Raw genomic sequence first — 11,675 nt, 5'->3', positions numbered from 1 at the left:
ATACTATGGAAAGAACAGACTTTGGAGTCTGACATTGCATGCAAATCCTGGTATCTTCCCTGTCTGATTTTTGAGGCCTGGTGCTGCCTTTTACTAGCTATGTGACTTAAGTCATCATGTCACCTCTCTAAGCCTCAATTTGTTCATCTGTAAAAATGGAGATGCCCAGAACACTGGTAAGATTAAAGGTAAGTGGGCATGTAATGGGCCTGATGCCCAGTGGGTGCTCAAGTAAGAGTTAATTTTCCTTCCTTGCCTGTGGTCCTATCACCTGTCCTCAGCAGGGTGAGGAACAAAAGGCAAGAGGAAAAGTCACATTGCCTAGGGCTTTGTACAAGAACTTTTGATCGAGTACCAAAACAGTACAAAAAGAAGCCTCCACTCTCCAAGCAGGGCCTCCTACCTTGGTAATTTTCATTGTAACCAATCTGACAAGACCTATGGCCTGGCTTAGGTTTCTGGAAACTTCCTGGGGTTTGGGCCCTGATGGGCTGGTGTTTGTCAGAATGGCTCAAAGCACCACCCTATCCGCATCCCTGCCATAGACACCACCAACCCTGCCTGCCCAAAAACCATACGGAGAAGCCACCCCACGTGTCTGGTGCCATTTCATCCCGCTACAAGCAGGAGCCAGGAGGCTGGCCCCTCCGGGATCTCACTAGGGCCACCGTGCCCCCTCCACAGTCCCTGCTGGCTCCGGATGGGCCATCATGAAAGCTTGAGCTGCCCGGATCAGGTCCTCTTCCCGTAGGCCTGGGACAGGCACGGTGGGGATGCCAGCGATCATCATGGCCAAGGTAAGGATGCAGATGGGCTGGGAGCCGGCCTCCTTCCCTCCTGTCTCAGAGGACAGCCCACACAGCAGCAGGGGCCCAGGCCTTCTGGGGCCACCCAGGTAGGGAGCTCTGCTTCTGGAGCAGCCATCCTCCCAGCCCCGGCTCTCCGGCTGCCTCACGTGGGGGAATTTGTGGCAGTACCGGCTGTACTTCTGCCGCAGTGGCTCCCAGCTAGCCCTCCCAGGGCAACCCCTGGCTTCTGGCACTGCCAGGGCCGGGCCCCGGGCAACGGGTGTCACCTCAGCTTTCTGGCTCAGTGGGTCTTGTCCACCAGAGGCCACCACCACTGGCTCTACAGGACTATAGAGGCCAAGGGATGAGCCCAGAGAAGCAGCCCCACCTGCAGAGACAGGAATGGGATGGAATGTTATTCTTGGTCTCTTTGAGGAGGAGGCCCTGAGGGGCAGGGCACAGGAGCAGAACACCGGGATCAGGGGCAATTAAGACCCGCCCAAGGGGGCTGCCCTGTGGTTGGGAGTTAGGTTTTACTTAGAGCCACAGCCCCAGTCAGTCCCTAATGCAGACAGGTGATGGAGAAGTGTTTGCGGAATGAATGAATGAGCAAGTGGGTAGCGATTGGCAAGGACTTCTGGAATAGCTTTCTTCCAAGAGAATTGACTCCAGGTCCAGCCCAAAAATGCCCAGCAGAACCTCCACCTCCCCAGAGCCAGGAAGCAGGTTCTCAGGGTAAGTTGTAGTACACCCTCCAGTTCCAGGAGCCCCCTCTCACCTTGGCCGGAAGGCGGAAGACCTGGATGAGTTTGTGGAGACATGAAATAGGACATGGCTGCTCTAAAGCCCCTGTTTGTGAGGGAAGAGTCGTCTGCCTTCTGTCCTACCCTCTCCGCCCTTCTAGAATGTCACCTCATAGTCCCTCCCTTTTACACCTGGAACCCAGCTCACTGGCATTGACCTGTTCATTCTAGAACGTGTACATGACAATGGATGGGGTTAAAAGAGCACTGGACCAGGAACTGGGCATTCTAGGTTCTTGCCTTTACCTTGGGCAAGTCACCTGGACAGTTTTGTTCCTTGACATCCTCAGCTGTAAGATGGGGGTAATGACTGCCCACTACCTCGCCAGAAGTTATGAGGGTCAAATAAGATCATCTGTATGGAAGCAAATGATCAGCGATACAATTAAAGGAGTCTGGTGCTTTGTGCCCTGTAGGGTGAGAAAAGGAATACTCTGCATTCATTTGCTGTCTGACCTTGGACAAATACATTCCCACCTCTGGGCTTCAGGTTCCCATCTGTGAAATGAAGTACTTGGTCTAGGGCACTGGTTCTCATCCCGAGCTGCACATTACATGCTCTTGGAAGCTTTTAGAAATCCTGATGCCCAGACTTATCCCAGGGTCAATTAAATCATAATCCCATTTAGCAGTATTTTTTCAGAGTTCCTCAAGTGGTTATAACATGTGCCCAACTTGAGACCTCTGTTCTAGGGAAATGCTTCTCAATCCTGGCTGTACCTCAGAATCTCTAGGGGAGCTTTGACAAAAACAATGTCTAGCCCTCATCCTTTGACAAACCAAATGAGAATCTCCAGAGATGGGGTCTGGGGCACCAGCAATCTAAGTATCCCAGATAATGAGTAGCCAGGCTAGGAACCACTGGTCTAGGTGATGTCAAAATGCTCTCTCATTCTCTCATCTACCCTGCTGACCCCCAGTGATTCTAAAAGAAGTGCCCCTCACAGGCTTCAGGGGCAAGGAGACCGTCCAAGGATCGGCATCAGCAAGGACTGTGTTTATTTCCATCCTGGCTGGTATCAGTATGGCCAGCTTCAGGGCAGCCACACCTCTGGGGCCAGGATGCATTCACGTGGCCCTGCTCCAGGGCGGCTGCAGGCCTTCACTCATACTTGCAGAAATCCTTAAGTCCTTTGGGCAGGTGGAGCCCATCAATGGCCAACCGGTGCACCACACTTCTCTGGATCACTAGGCGGCACAGAGTCTGCAGGGACGGCACTGTGGAAAGAAGGTTGTCAAAGGCAAAGGGAACGGGAGGGTTGGGCCGAGGCTGAGACCTAGATCTAGGTCTTGGTCCCCTCTTTGTCGTTAACTTGGGCAAGTCCCTTCACTCTCCAGGCCCAGCCTGGCATGGGGCTATTCACAGGATTGAGATAAGCACCTGTTTTGCAACACTTTCCCAGTTCTGCAGCCCTATTTCCATTATAGCACCCATCCTGCTCCCTTCCCCCTCGCTTAGCAGCTTCTGGGGGCAGGGGTGGCATCTGATTTAGCTGTGCAACCCCCAGCTTCCAGCACAGGCCCGACACAGAGAGGGTTCTCGTTCACTGTATTCGTGAAATGTCGTCAGATGGATAAATAAAAGGCTTAACAGGGCTATCATGAACCAGACCTCAGGATTAAGAAGCTCTCGCACGGGGTTTAGAAGTGATGCCTTTAAACTGGTATGCCCAAATCGATGAGCATTTGTCTAATAAAAGAGCACATAATTCTCAAAGAGGACCAAAATCTAAAATCGGTGTAGAATTCATGCCCTAGGGTAATGCAAAAAATATTGGCAAAGCCAGAAAGGGAGTTAGAGGGCATCCTAATCAATCACAGCCAAGATGGGTAAATTGAGGCCCAGAGCCAGGGAAAGTGACTTGTCCAAGATCACAAGTAGAGGCAGAATCTGAAGCCAGATTCCCCAGCTTCTAAAATAATGCTGGACAAACCAAGGCCTTGCTACCTGTTTCAGGAGTCCTAGCAGGTTCCTGTCCCGACACTGGGCCAGGAGGGGTCGCTGCCCCGGGTGTGGGATACCTACAGCCATACTCGACCTGGACCAGGCGCACGCTCTTGGTGGAGGCGAAGACGTCCACCACCGCGTAGAGGGGCTGGGCGGCTGGCAGCCCCCGAGCGCTGGGGCCCATGTCCTCGCCGTTGATGACGATATGCATGTCAGCAGTGCCGTCGGGGCGCGGGCAGAAGAGAACGCCCAGGCGGCTCCGGCGCGCGGTCGGAGGCAGCATGTTCAGCTCATAGAGCTGGTCCAAGAGGTGGCTGTATAGCCCGGGACGGCTGCGGCCCACCAGGCGGTCGCGGGGAATGCGAAACTGCTCAATGCACAGATGCGGTTCCACCAGGAGGGCTGGGGGGCAGCTGGGGGCCAGCGCCTCCACCTCCGGGCGGCCCTCCCGGGGCACGCGGTTGTGATGGCGCGTGATGGCGAAGACCCAGGTGTGGCCGAGGCTGACCAGGTCGGGCAGCGAAAACTCGGGCACGGCGGCCAGACTGGCGGGGTCCAGCGCAGTCAGGCCGAGGCGCAGGTGCCCGCACCAGCCCAGCTCTTTCTCCTCGATCTCCACCAGGAACACCTGGCCGGGGGCCAGCGGCTCGCGACTGAAGCACACACCGTGGGCGAAGCTCTCCACGCGTGTGGCCCGCGTCCCGGAGGGGTCCACGCGGATGTTGGCACCGTGTACCGGGTGGAAGCGGGTGGGAGGGGGCTCGGGGCGCGCGGGTCCCCAGGGCGCACCCAATTCCACGGGGTCGGAGGCAGCAGCCATCTCCCAGCCATGAAGCAGGCCAGCGGGCGCCGGGGGCTATTTTGGGCAGCGGGCTCAGATGGTGACTGCGGGGGGCACCATGTAAGGTACTTCCCCCCTGACTCCCTTCCCCGAGGCTCTGCCCAGGGGTCCTAGCGCCGCTTGCTCAGCCATCCCGCTTAGAACGGAGTCCCCGGGAGGCTGGGGGATCCTGGCCATCCACACCTGGGTCATCTGACCGCCGGCGCCCGGGATACGACCTACGAGGCCCACACGGACCTTCACCTGGTTTGACCGCCGCCGCCACCGCCCCCTCCGTCTTCCGGGTGCTCAGGGACGTGGGGGCGGGATGGGCAGGAGGAAGGCTGTCACGTGACGCTGGAGCGCACGTGACTCGGAGTACACATGACTTCCCGTCGCGGGACACCTCCGGGAGAGCAAGGACGCGAGGCAGCAGAGGTGAGGGGAATCCGGAGGCTGGAAGGGATCCCGGAGGCTGGAAGGGATCCGGGAGACCCCGGGGCGGGGCGGGGCGCGGCGCGGCGGAGGAAGCTCAGCTGGTGGGAGCTGGGACTGGGCCGGGGCTTCCCTGGCTGATGAGCCGCCAGCTCTTCCCCAGGGGCGGCTGAGCAGCGAGCGAGCGAGTAAACAAACAGCCGGCACCCACTTCCTGCCGCAGATGGTCCGAGCCGCGCTGTCGCCGCCATTCCTCCTCCTCCTGCTGCTGCTGCTCTCCTGGGCGCCCCGAAGCGAGGCAGCCCCCGACCAGGACGAGATCCAGTATCTGCCAGGGCTGGCCAAGCAGCCGTCCTTCCGCCAGTACTCTGGCTACCTCAGAGGCTCCTGCTCCAAGCACCTCCACTACTGGTCTGCAGCCCTGCCTCCCAGGGTGGGGTTGGGAGGGACACTGCGATGCCCACCGGGGTAGATGATGGGGGGGGGTCTTTTTAATATAAATTAATTTTATTTATTTACTTATTTTGGCTGTGTTGGGTCTTCATTGCTGCGCGCGGTCTTTCTCTAGTTGCGGCGAGCGGGGGCTACTCTTCGTTGCTGTGTGTGGGCTTCTCATTGCAGTGGCTTCCCTCGTTGTGGAGCACAGGCTCTAGGCGCGCGGGCTTCAGTAGTTGTGGCTCGTGGACTCAGTAGTTGTGGCTCGCGGGCTCTAGGTCTCAGGCTCTGTGGTTGTGGCACGGGCTTACTTGCTCCGCGGCATGTGGGATCTTCCCGGACCAGGGATCGAACCCTTGTCCCCTGCATTGGCAGGCGGATTCTCAACCACTGCGCCACCAGGGAAGCCTGGTCGTGTGGGGGGGGTGTTCTTAAGACCCCTGAAGGAGCCTGGGAGCAGGGAGGGCTGGAAGGAGCCCTCCCCCCACCTGCACCCATCCTAGCCTGACTCCCTCCCAGGTTTGTGGAGTCCCAGAAGGATCCCAAGAGCAGCCCTGTGGTGCTGTGGCTCAATGGAGGGCCGGGCTGTAGCTCCCTAGACGGCCTCCTCACCGAGCACGGCCCCTTCCTGGTGAGTGGAAAGCAGCTCAGTAACCCCTGGGAAGGGGCAGGGAGGGGACAGTTCCCAAAGGAAAGAAGCGGGGAAGAAGGAGAAAAGGACTTTGTGATCTTCTGAAAATGAGCCTTTCCTGAGCCTCAGTTTCTTCATCTGTACCACTGACTTGACTATTACTACCTTTCAGGCATTTTGCCCGATTGTACAGTACTCAGCACAGTGGCCCTTTCCCTACCCCCAGCTGGTTCTCGGGACTTAGCCATCTCTTTCCTCCGCAGATCCAGCCAGATGGTGCCACTCTGGAGTACAACCCCTATTCCTGGAACCTGGTACCACCACCGCTGTGGGTCCTGTGGGGGTGTCTGGGCACTGGGATGGGGTGGGGAGCCTTCCTTAGCCCGTTTTCACTTCCCCTGTAGATTGCCAATGTGTTATACCTCGAGTCCCCAGCTGGGGTGGGCTTTTCCTACTCCGATGACAAGTCTTATGCAACCAACGACACCGAGGTGAGTCCGCTGCCTGCCCACGTGCCCCAGCCTTGCTGGGTGGCGTGATGCGGGGAGAGGAAAAGCATGGCCTTGGAGTCCATCCGTGGCTCTGTTGCGTGCTAGGTGGTGTGGTTTGGACAAGTCACATCCTGTTGTACAAACAGGGTGCGTTGGTGTCATTATCTCTGAGATTCTTTCTAGCTCAAACACCAACACTTCCTGATTCTCTCCATCCTGCCACCCCCAGGTGGCCCAGAGCAATTTTGAAGCCCTTAAAGATTTCTTCCGCCTCTTCCCGGAATACAAGGACAACGAGCTTTTCCTGACGGGAGAGAGCTATGCCGGCATCTACATCCCCACCCTGGCAGTGTTGGTCATGCAGGACCCCAGCATGAACCTTCAGGTGCAGGGAGGCTGCAGGAGGGAAGGGAGGCATCTTGGGGTCATAGCCTTGTGGTTAGCAAAGGTCAAAGAGGTCAGCGCCTCCATTCCAACCCAGTCTTTCTTCATAACATTCCTGCCATTCCTGGCCTCTCCCTGGCCTGTGTGCCTTCCACAACAGGGAGCCTACTCCTCAAGCTGCCGGCTCCATTCTTTACGTTGAGTGGCCTTCCCCCACACCCCCCACCACTCCCACAAGGCAGCCTGGGTTTCAGTTTCCAGACTGCTGAAGGTCTGGGTGCGAGTCAAGGGAGGCTCTTCTTCCTCACCGTCCAGATGAGCTAACGCCCTGGGTGTTTCACAGGGGCTGGCTGTGGGCAATGGACTCTCCTGCTATGAGCAGAATGACAACTCCCTGGTCTATTTTGCCTACTACCATGGCCTTCTGGGAAACAGGTATGGGAGGGGACCGTTGGGCAATCTCTGGGGCGCGGCAGGTCATGGGACCTCAAGTCTGTCCTCCAGGCACATGATATCCCGGGTCCTATCCTGATGGATGAGCAGAAGGTGGGGGCTGGGTTCGCTAGAAAGGTTTTGGCGCTGAAAGGCCAAAGCATAGACATCAGAGGGTAAAGGGACGAAGGAGGGCTGCAGCATGGCCCAGGGCAGCCAGGTTTGGGAGCTACATACCATGCCCTGTGATAAATGTCATTGTTCCCTGGGATTAGGTCCCTTGGGTCCAGGCCGTGATGGGAGGTTGAGAAGATGAGGTGTTTGCCTTCTCTGTCCACCATGGGCCTCAGCAAATCTCACTCATCTCCTACAGGCTCTGGTCTTCCCTCCAGACCCACTGCTGCTCTCAAAACAAGTGTAACTTCTACGACAACAAAGACCCAGAATGCGTGACCAACGTGAGGTTCTGCCCCTGCTCTCCGTCACCCCTGACAGCCCCCATCCTGAGAAGGGGACCACATCCCCTTTGGGGACTCCTCCCCCCCATCCCCCTGTTGTTTCCTATCCTGCACCCTTCAGCAATTCGACGTCCTCTGGGACACATGAGTATGGATGTGTTCCCACACCACTTCCTGTGACTTCCCTGTGAGGGGAAAGGGCCTCTCATCCATCTCCTGCAATGTGCCAGGACTGTGCTCAACTGTGGCAGTGTGGATTGTTCCATCTTCAAGAGTCTCCTTCAAGGGAGATGGTATTAGGCACATTTTCCAGATAAGGAAACTGAGGCCAAGCACGTCGAAGTCACTTGCCTGAAGTCACAGTGCTGGGAAGTAGAGGCATTAGGGTTTGGACCCGGGACTAGCAGATTCCTTCCACTGAGCCTGAGTTTCCCTGCCTGTGAAGAAAGGGGGGAAAGGGTAGTGACCAAGCGAAGCAGGAGAGCAATAAATCTTGGGGCGCTGTTGGGGAGGTCATGGGGAGGCCAGGATTCTGTAAAGCATGGTGGCTTTTGGGGTGTCATTGCAGCTTCAGGAAGTGTCCCACATTGTGGGCAGCTCCGGCCTCAACGTCTACAACCTCTACGCTCCATGTGCTGGGGGGGTGCCCAGCCATCTAAGGTGGGCCCTGCCGTGTGCCTCTTGGGCCAACCCCAGTCCCATCTGGAGGCTCAGGCACTCATCCCCCGACCTCACTTGCAGGTACGAGAAGGACACTGTCGTGGTCCAGGATCTGGGCAACACCTTCACTCGCCTGCCACTCAAGCGGATGTGGCATCAGGTGTGCAAGGGCCCACGCTTACCTCCCAGCAGGGTGGGGAGGGACAGGGCAGGGAAGCGAAGATCCTGACCCTCTGTGCCCCCCTAGGTACTGCTGCGTTCTGCAGGAAAGGTGCGCCTGGACCCCCCCTGCACCAACACCACAGCCGCCTCCACCTACCTCAACAACCCTCTCGTGCGGAAGGCCCTCCACATCCCCAAGCAGCTGCCCCGCTGGGACGTGTGCAAGTGGGTTTCTATGACCGCTTGTGGCCTGGGGGGTGGCGGGCTGTTGTTCCCAGGGATCCTTTGGCTAGGGTTTCTCAATGGGGACACAGGGCGTTCGGGGTGTGACAGTGAATTGTACAATAGGATGTTCAAGGTCTCTGACCCCGAAGTTCATTGATATTCAGCCACCTCATTCTTTTTTTTTTTTGAGTTCCCAACCAGGGATTGAACCCGAGCCCTTGGCAGTGAAAACTCAGGAGGCCTAACCACTGGACCTCCAGGGAATTCCCCCAGCCACTTCATTCTTTTTTTTTTTTTATTTTTTATTTTTTTATCCTTGGCTGTGTCGGGTCTTCGTTGCGGTGCATGGGCTTCTCTCTAGTTGCAGCGCACGGGCTTCTCTCTAGTTGCGGCACATGGGCTCTGTAGTTTGCGGCATGCAGGCTCTCTCGTTGAGGCGTGCGAGCTCAGTAGTTGTGGCACTGGCTTAGTTGCCCCGAGGCATGTGGGATCTTAGTTCCCCGACCAGGGATCCAACCCACGTCCCCTGCATTGGAAGGCGGATTCTTTACCACTGGACCACCAGGGAAGTCCCAGCCACTTCATTCTTAAGTAGCCACGTTGGTTGTTAAAATATCAATTACTTAAATGGTATTTAGTAAAAAGACACTCCCATCCCCAGCCCCTCCCTGACTCCAGTACCACCCTAGCTGCCCACATCTCCTATGACCCCTACAAGTAAGAGGGTGATGCCTGGCACAGCAGGGGCCACTCAGTTCCATTCTGATTGGTCAGCACGAGCCCTTATGCACTAATGCCAGTTGCACCCCAGCCATTGTAACAAAGTGTCCCTGTACATTTCTAAATGGAGGAGAGTTGGGGACCTCTGAATTCCAGCCCCTCCCCACCATCTAGATAAGTCCTAGGGAGGTTACATGCCCAAGGAGGGACTGAATCCCAGCTATCTGCCTCTTAGGCTGGAGCTTGGGAATAGGAGGGGGCAGGGAAGGGTGTCTGATCTATTGTCCCTTTTTCTCCCCCAACCTGGACCTGGTCTTCTTGCCCACGTGCTCCTGCAGCTTCCTGGTGAATATCCAGTACCGCCGTCTCTACCAAACCATGTATTCCCAGTACCTGAAGCTGCTGGCCGCACAGGTGAGTGGGGGCAGCACAGCTGGGTCCACCAGCAGCCTCAGGACCCTGGAGGAGTGTGGCGAGGCGGGGGCTCCTTCAGGGCGCCACTCGGGACAGGGGAAGCTGAAACTCCAAGAAGTGAAGTCACTTGCCCTAGGTCCTGTGGTCAGCAGGGTCAGGATTTGAACCTGGCTGTCCCCACCTTATGCTGCTCTGCTGGAGGGGGCAGAGAGGTCTGCATCAGCCAAGGATCCGTTAGGGTGAGAAGAGCTAGTCAGATCGTGTTACAGAGAGGCAGACTGGGGTCTGAGGTGGGAGAGGGCCTTGTCCAAGGTCACCTAGGAGATACTGGCAGAGCCGGGGTAGGACCAGGTTCTGTACAGCACAGTGGTTCGAGCGTGGGCTCTGGGGTCAGACTGCTTGAGTACAAGTCCCTTTACTAGCCTGCTAGCCAGGTGACTCTGGGCAAGTTTCTCATATATCTTGAGACTTGATTTCCCCATCCATAAAATGGGGTTATTGATGGTATCTACCACCTTCATAGGGAAAGCATTTAACAGAGCACTGGGCAGGTAGGAAGTGGTCAGAAAACACAAGCGTTTCCTGGCTTATGCTATTTAGCTGGGCCTCTTGAATTCCCTGAGGGGTAGGGCTTGAACCGGGGAAGGGCTGGGGTTTGGGCTTATTCCAAACCCCCCCATTTTTCCCCTGCCCTGCTTCAGAAATACCGGATCCTGCTGTACAACGGAGATGTGGACATGGCCTGCAACTTCATGGGAGATGAGTGGTTCGTGGATTCCCTCAACCAGAAGGTGAGGCCGGGGTCCCAGCCCTGGGGTTGGGCCGGTACAGGGGTAGTGCAGCGTGGCTCTGGCAGACAGAGGTGGCAAACCTGGAGGAGTTCCCGGCCCCTGAGGTCTTGCTGGTGGCCGTGAGCAGAGATGACGGGGCAGCTACGGGCTGCTAAGTCTTTCCTGGTGGGGCAGGTGGAGGTACAGCGCCGGCCCTGGTTGGTGGACTACGGGGACGGTGGAGAGCAGATCGCTGGCTTCGTGAAGGAGTTCTCCCACATCGCCTTCCTGACCATCAAGGTAGGGCCTGGGCCTGGTGAGGACTAGGGGGGCTGGAGGGGATGGGGCGGGACCCACCTGTCCTTTCCTCCTGACCTCCTTTTATGCTGGTTTACCATCTGGCCCGAGGAAGGGCAAGTTTTCGGGGGGAAGATGGGAAAAACAGATGGATTGGGGGGAGCAGGAAGGTCACTGGCTAGAGGGGTCCAGTAGGATGAAAGAAGCACCCAAGGGCAGGGGTTGTACAGGGAAGGAATCTCACAAAGCTTTGCCCTTCAGGGTGCCGGACACATGGTCCCCACTGACAAGCCCCAGGCTGCCCTCACCATGTTCTCCCGCTTCCTGAATAAGCAGCCATACTGATGACCACGGGAGCAGCCCCCCACTGCCTGACCCAGCCCTTCCCAGCCTCTCCTGCCAGAAGGGAGATCCTCCTTTATGCAAAATGCCCCTGTGGGGCAGATCCCTGCCTCCAGAACTGCCCCCACCCCCCTCCACAGCGCTGTGCATCCCAGACCTGGCCCCAGCGCCTCACATATACAGTCTGGGGGGAGTTTGCACTTTATAACTCACTGGGGTGAGGCCTGGCCCCCTCCCTGCTTAAAGAATGCCCTCAATGCACTGATCGCATCCCAGGAACACAACAGAGCTCAGGACAGCCCATGGGGAGGGTGGACGGATTGTAATTGATGGATTGACTGTGATTATGGAATTAAATTGGGTACAGCTTAAAACCCCATCTTCTCTGTGGCACTGGGGGTTAGAGGACACTAGAGGCTGTGACGGGGTGAGGGAGGGGATGAGAGACGGTGGAGTCCTG

The 11,675-nt window shown here is 57.0% G+C and overlaps 3 protein-coding genes across 4 annotated transcripts; 1 reads left to right on the top strand and 2 right to left on the bottom strand.

The window, feature by feature from the left end:
- Positions 1-533: 533 nt before the first annotated feature.
- Positions 534-2,446, bottom strand: SPATA25 (spermatogenesis associated 25). The gene is made up of 2 exons (XM_081256951.1): positions 1,567-2,446; positions 534-1,176 (listed from the first exon to the last, which is right to left on the bottom strand). The coding sequence occupies exons 1-2, from the start codon at positions 1,619-1,621 to the stop codon at positions 659-661; spliced, it is 573 nt and encodes a 190-aa protein (XP_081113077.1). The 5' UTR covers positions 1,622-2,446; the 3' UTR covers positions 534-658.
- Positions 2,447-2,567: 121 nt separating this feature from the next.
- On the bottom strand, positions 2,568-4,683 carry NEURL2 (neuralized E3 ubiquitin protein ligase 2). 2 transcript variants are annotated; one of them, XM_081256950.1, is made up of 2 exons: positions 3,631-4,683; positions 2,568-2,809 (listed from the first exon to the last, which is right to left on the bottom strand). In XM_081256950.1, exons 1-2 carry the CDS (start codon positions 4,357-4,359, stop codon positions 2,780-2,782), a joined length of 759 nt encoding a protein of 252 aa, XP_081113076.1. In that variant the 5' UTR covers positions 4,360-4,683; the 3' UTR covers positions 2,568-2,779. The 2 variants fall into 2 exon arrangements, with proteins under 2 accessions (XP_081113076.1, XP_081113075.1); XM_081256949.1 differs by having other exon boundaries at positions 3,618-4,682.
- Positions 4,684-4,698: 15 nt separating this feature from the next.
- On the top strand, positions 4,699-11,589 carry CTSA (cathepsin A). Its single transcript, XM_081256948.1, has 15 exons — positions 4,699-4,797; positions 5,018-5,205; positions 5,749-5,860; positions 6,124-6,174; positions 6,265-6,351; positions 6,581-6,736; positions 7,079-7,170; positions 7,541-7,625; positions 8,194-8,285; positions 8,367-8,445; positions 8,533-8,672; positions 9,731-9,806; positions 10,508-10,597; positions 10,772-10,876; positions 11,135-11,589. The coding sequence occupies exons 1-15, from the start codon at positions 4,744-4,746 to the stop codon at positions 11,216-11,218; spliced, it is 1,491 nt and encodes a 496-aa protein (XP_081113074.1). The 5' UTR covers positions 4,699-4,743; the 3' UTR covers positions 11,219-11,589.
- Positions 11,590-11,675: the final 86 nt, after the last annotated feature.

The sequence above is a fragment of the Mesoplodon bidens genome (genome assembly GCF_964165515.1).
Source record: "Mesoplodon bidens genome assembly, chromosome: 15".
NCBI lineage: Eukaryota > Metazoa > Chordata > Mammalia > Artiodactyla > Ziphiidae > Mesoplodon > Mesoplodon bidens.
The sequence above is the reverse complement of the archived record's forward strand: the minus strand, read 5'-3'. Positions and strand labels throughout refer to the sequence as shown.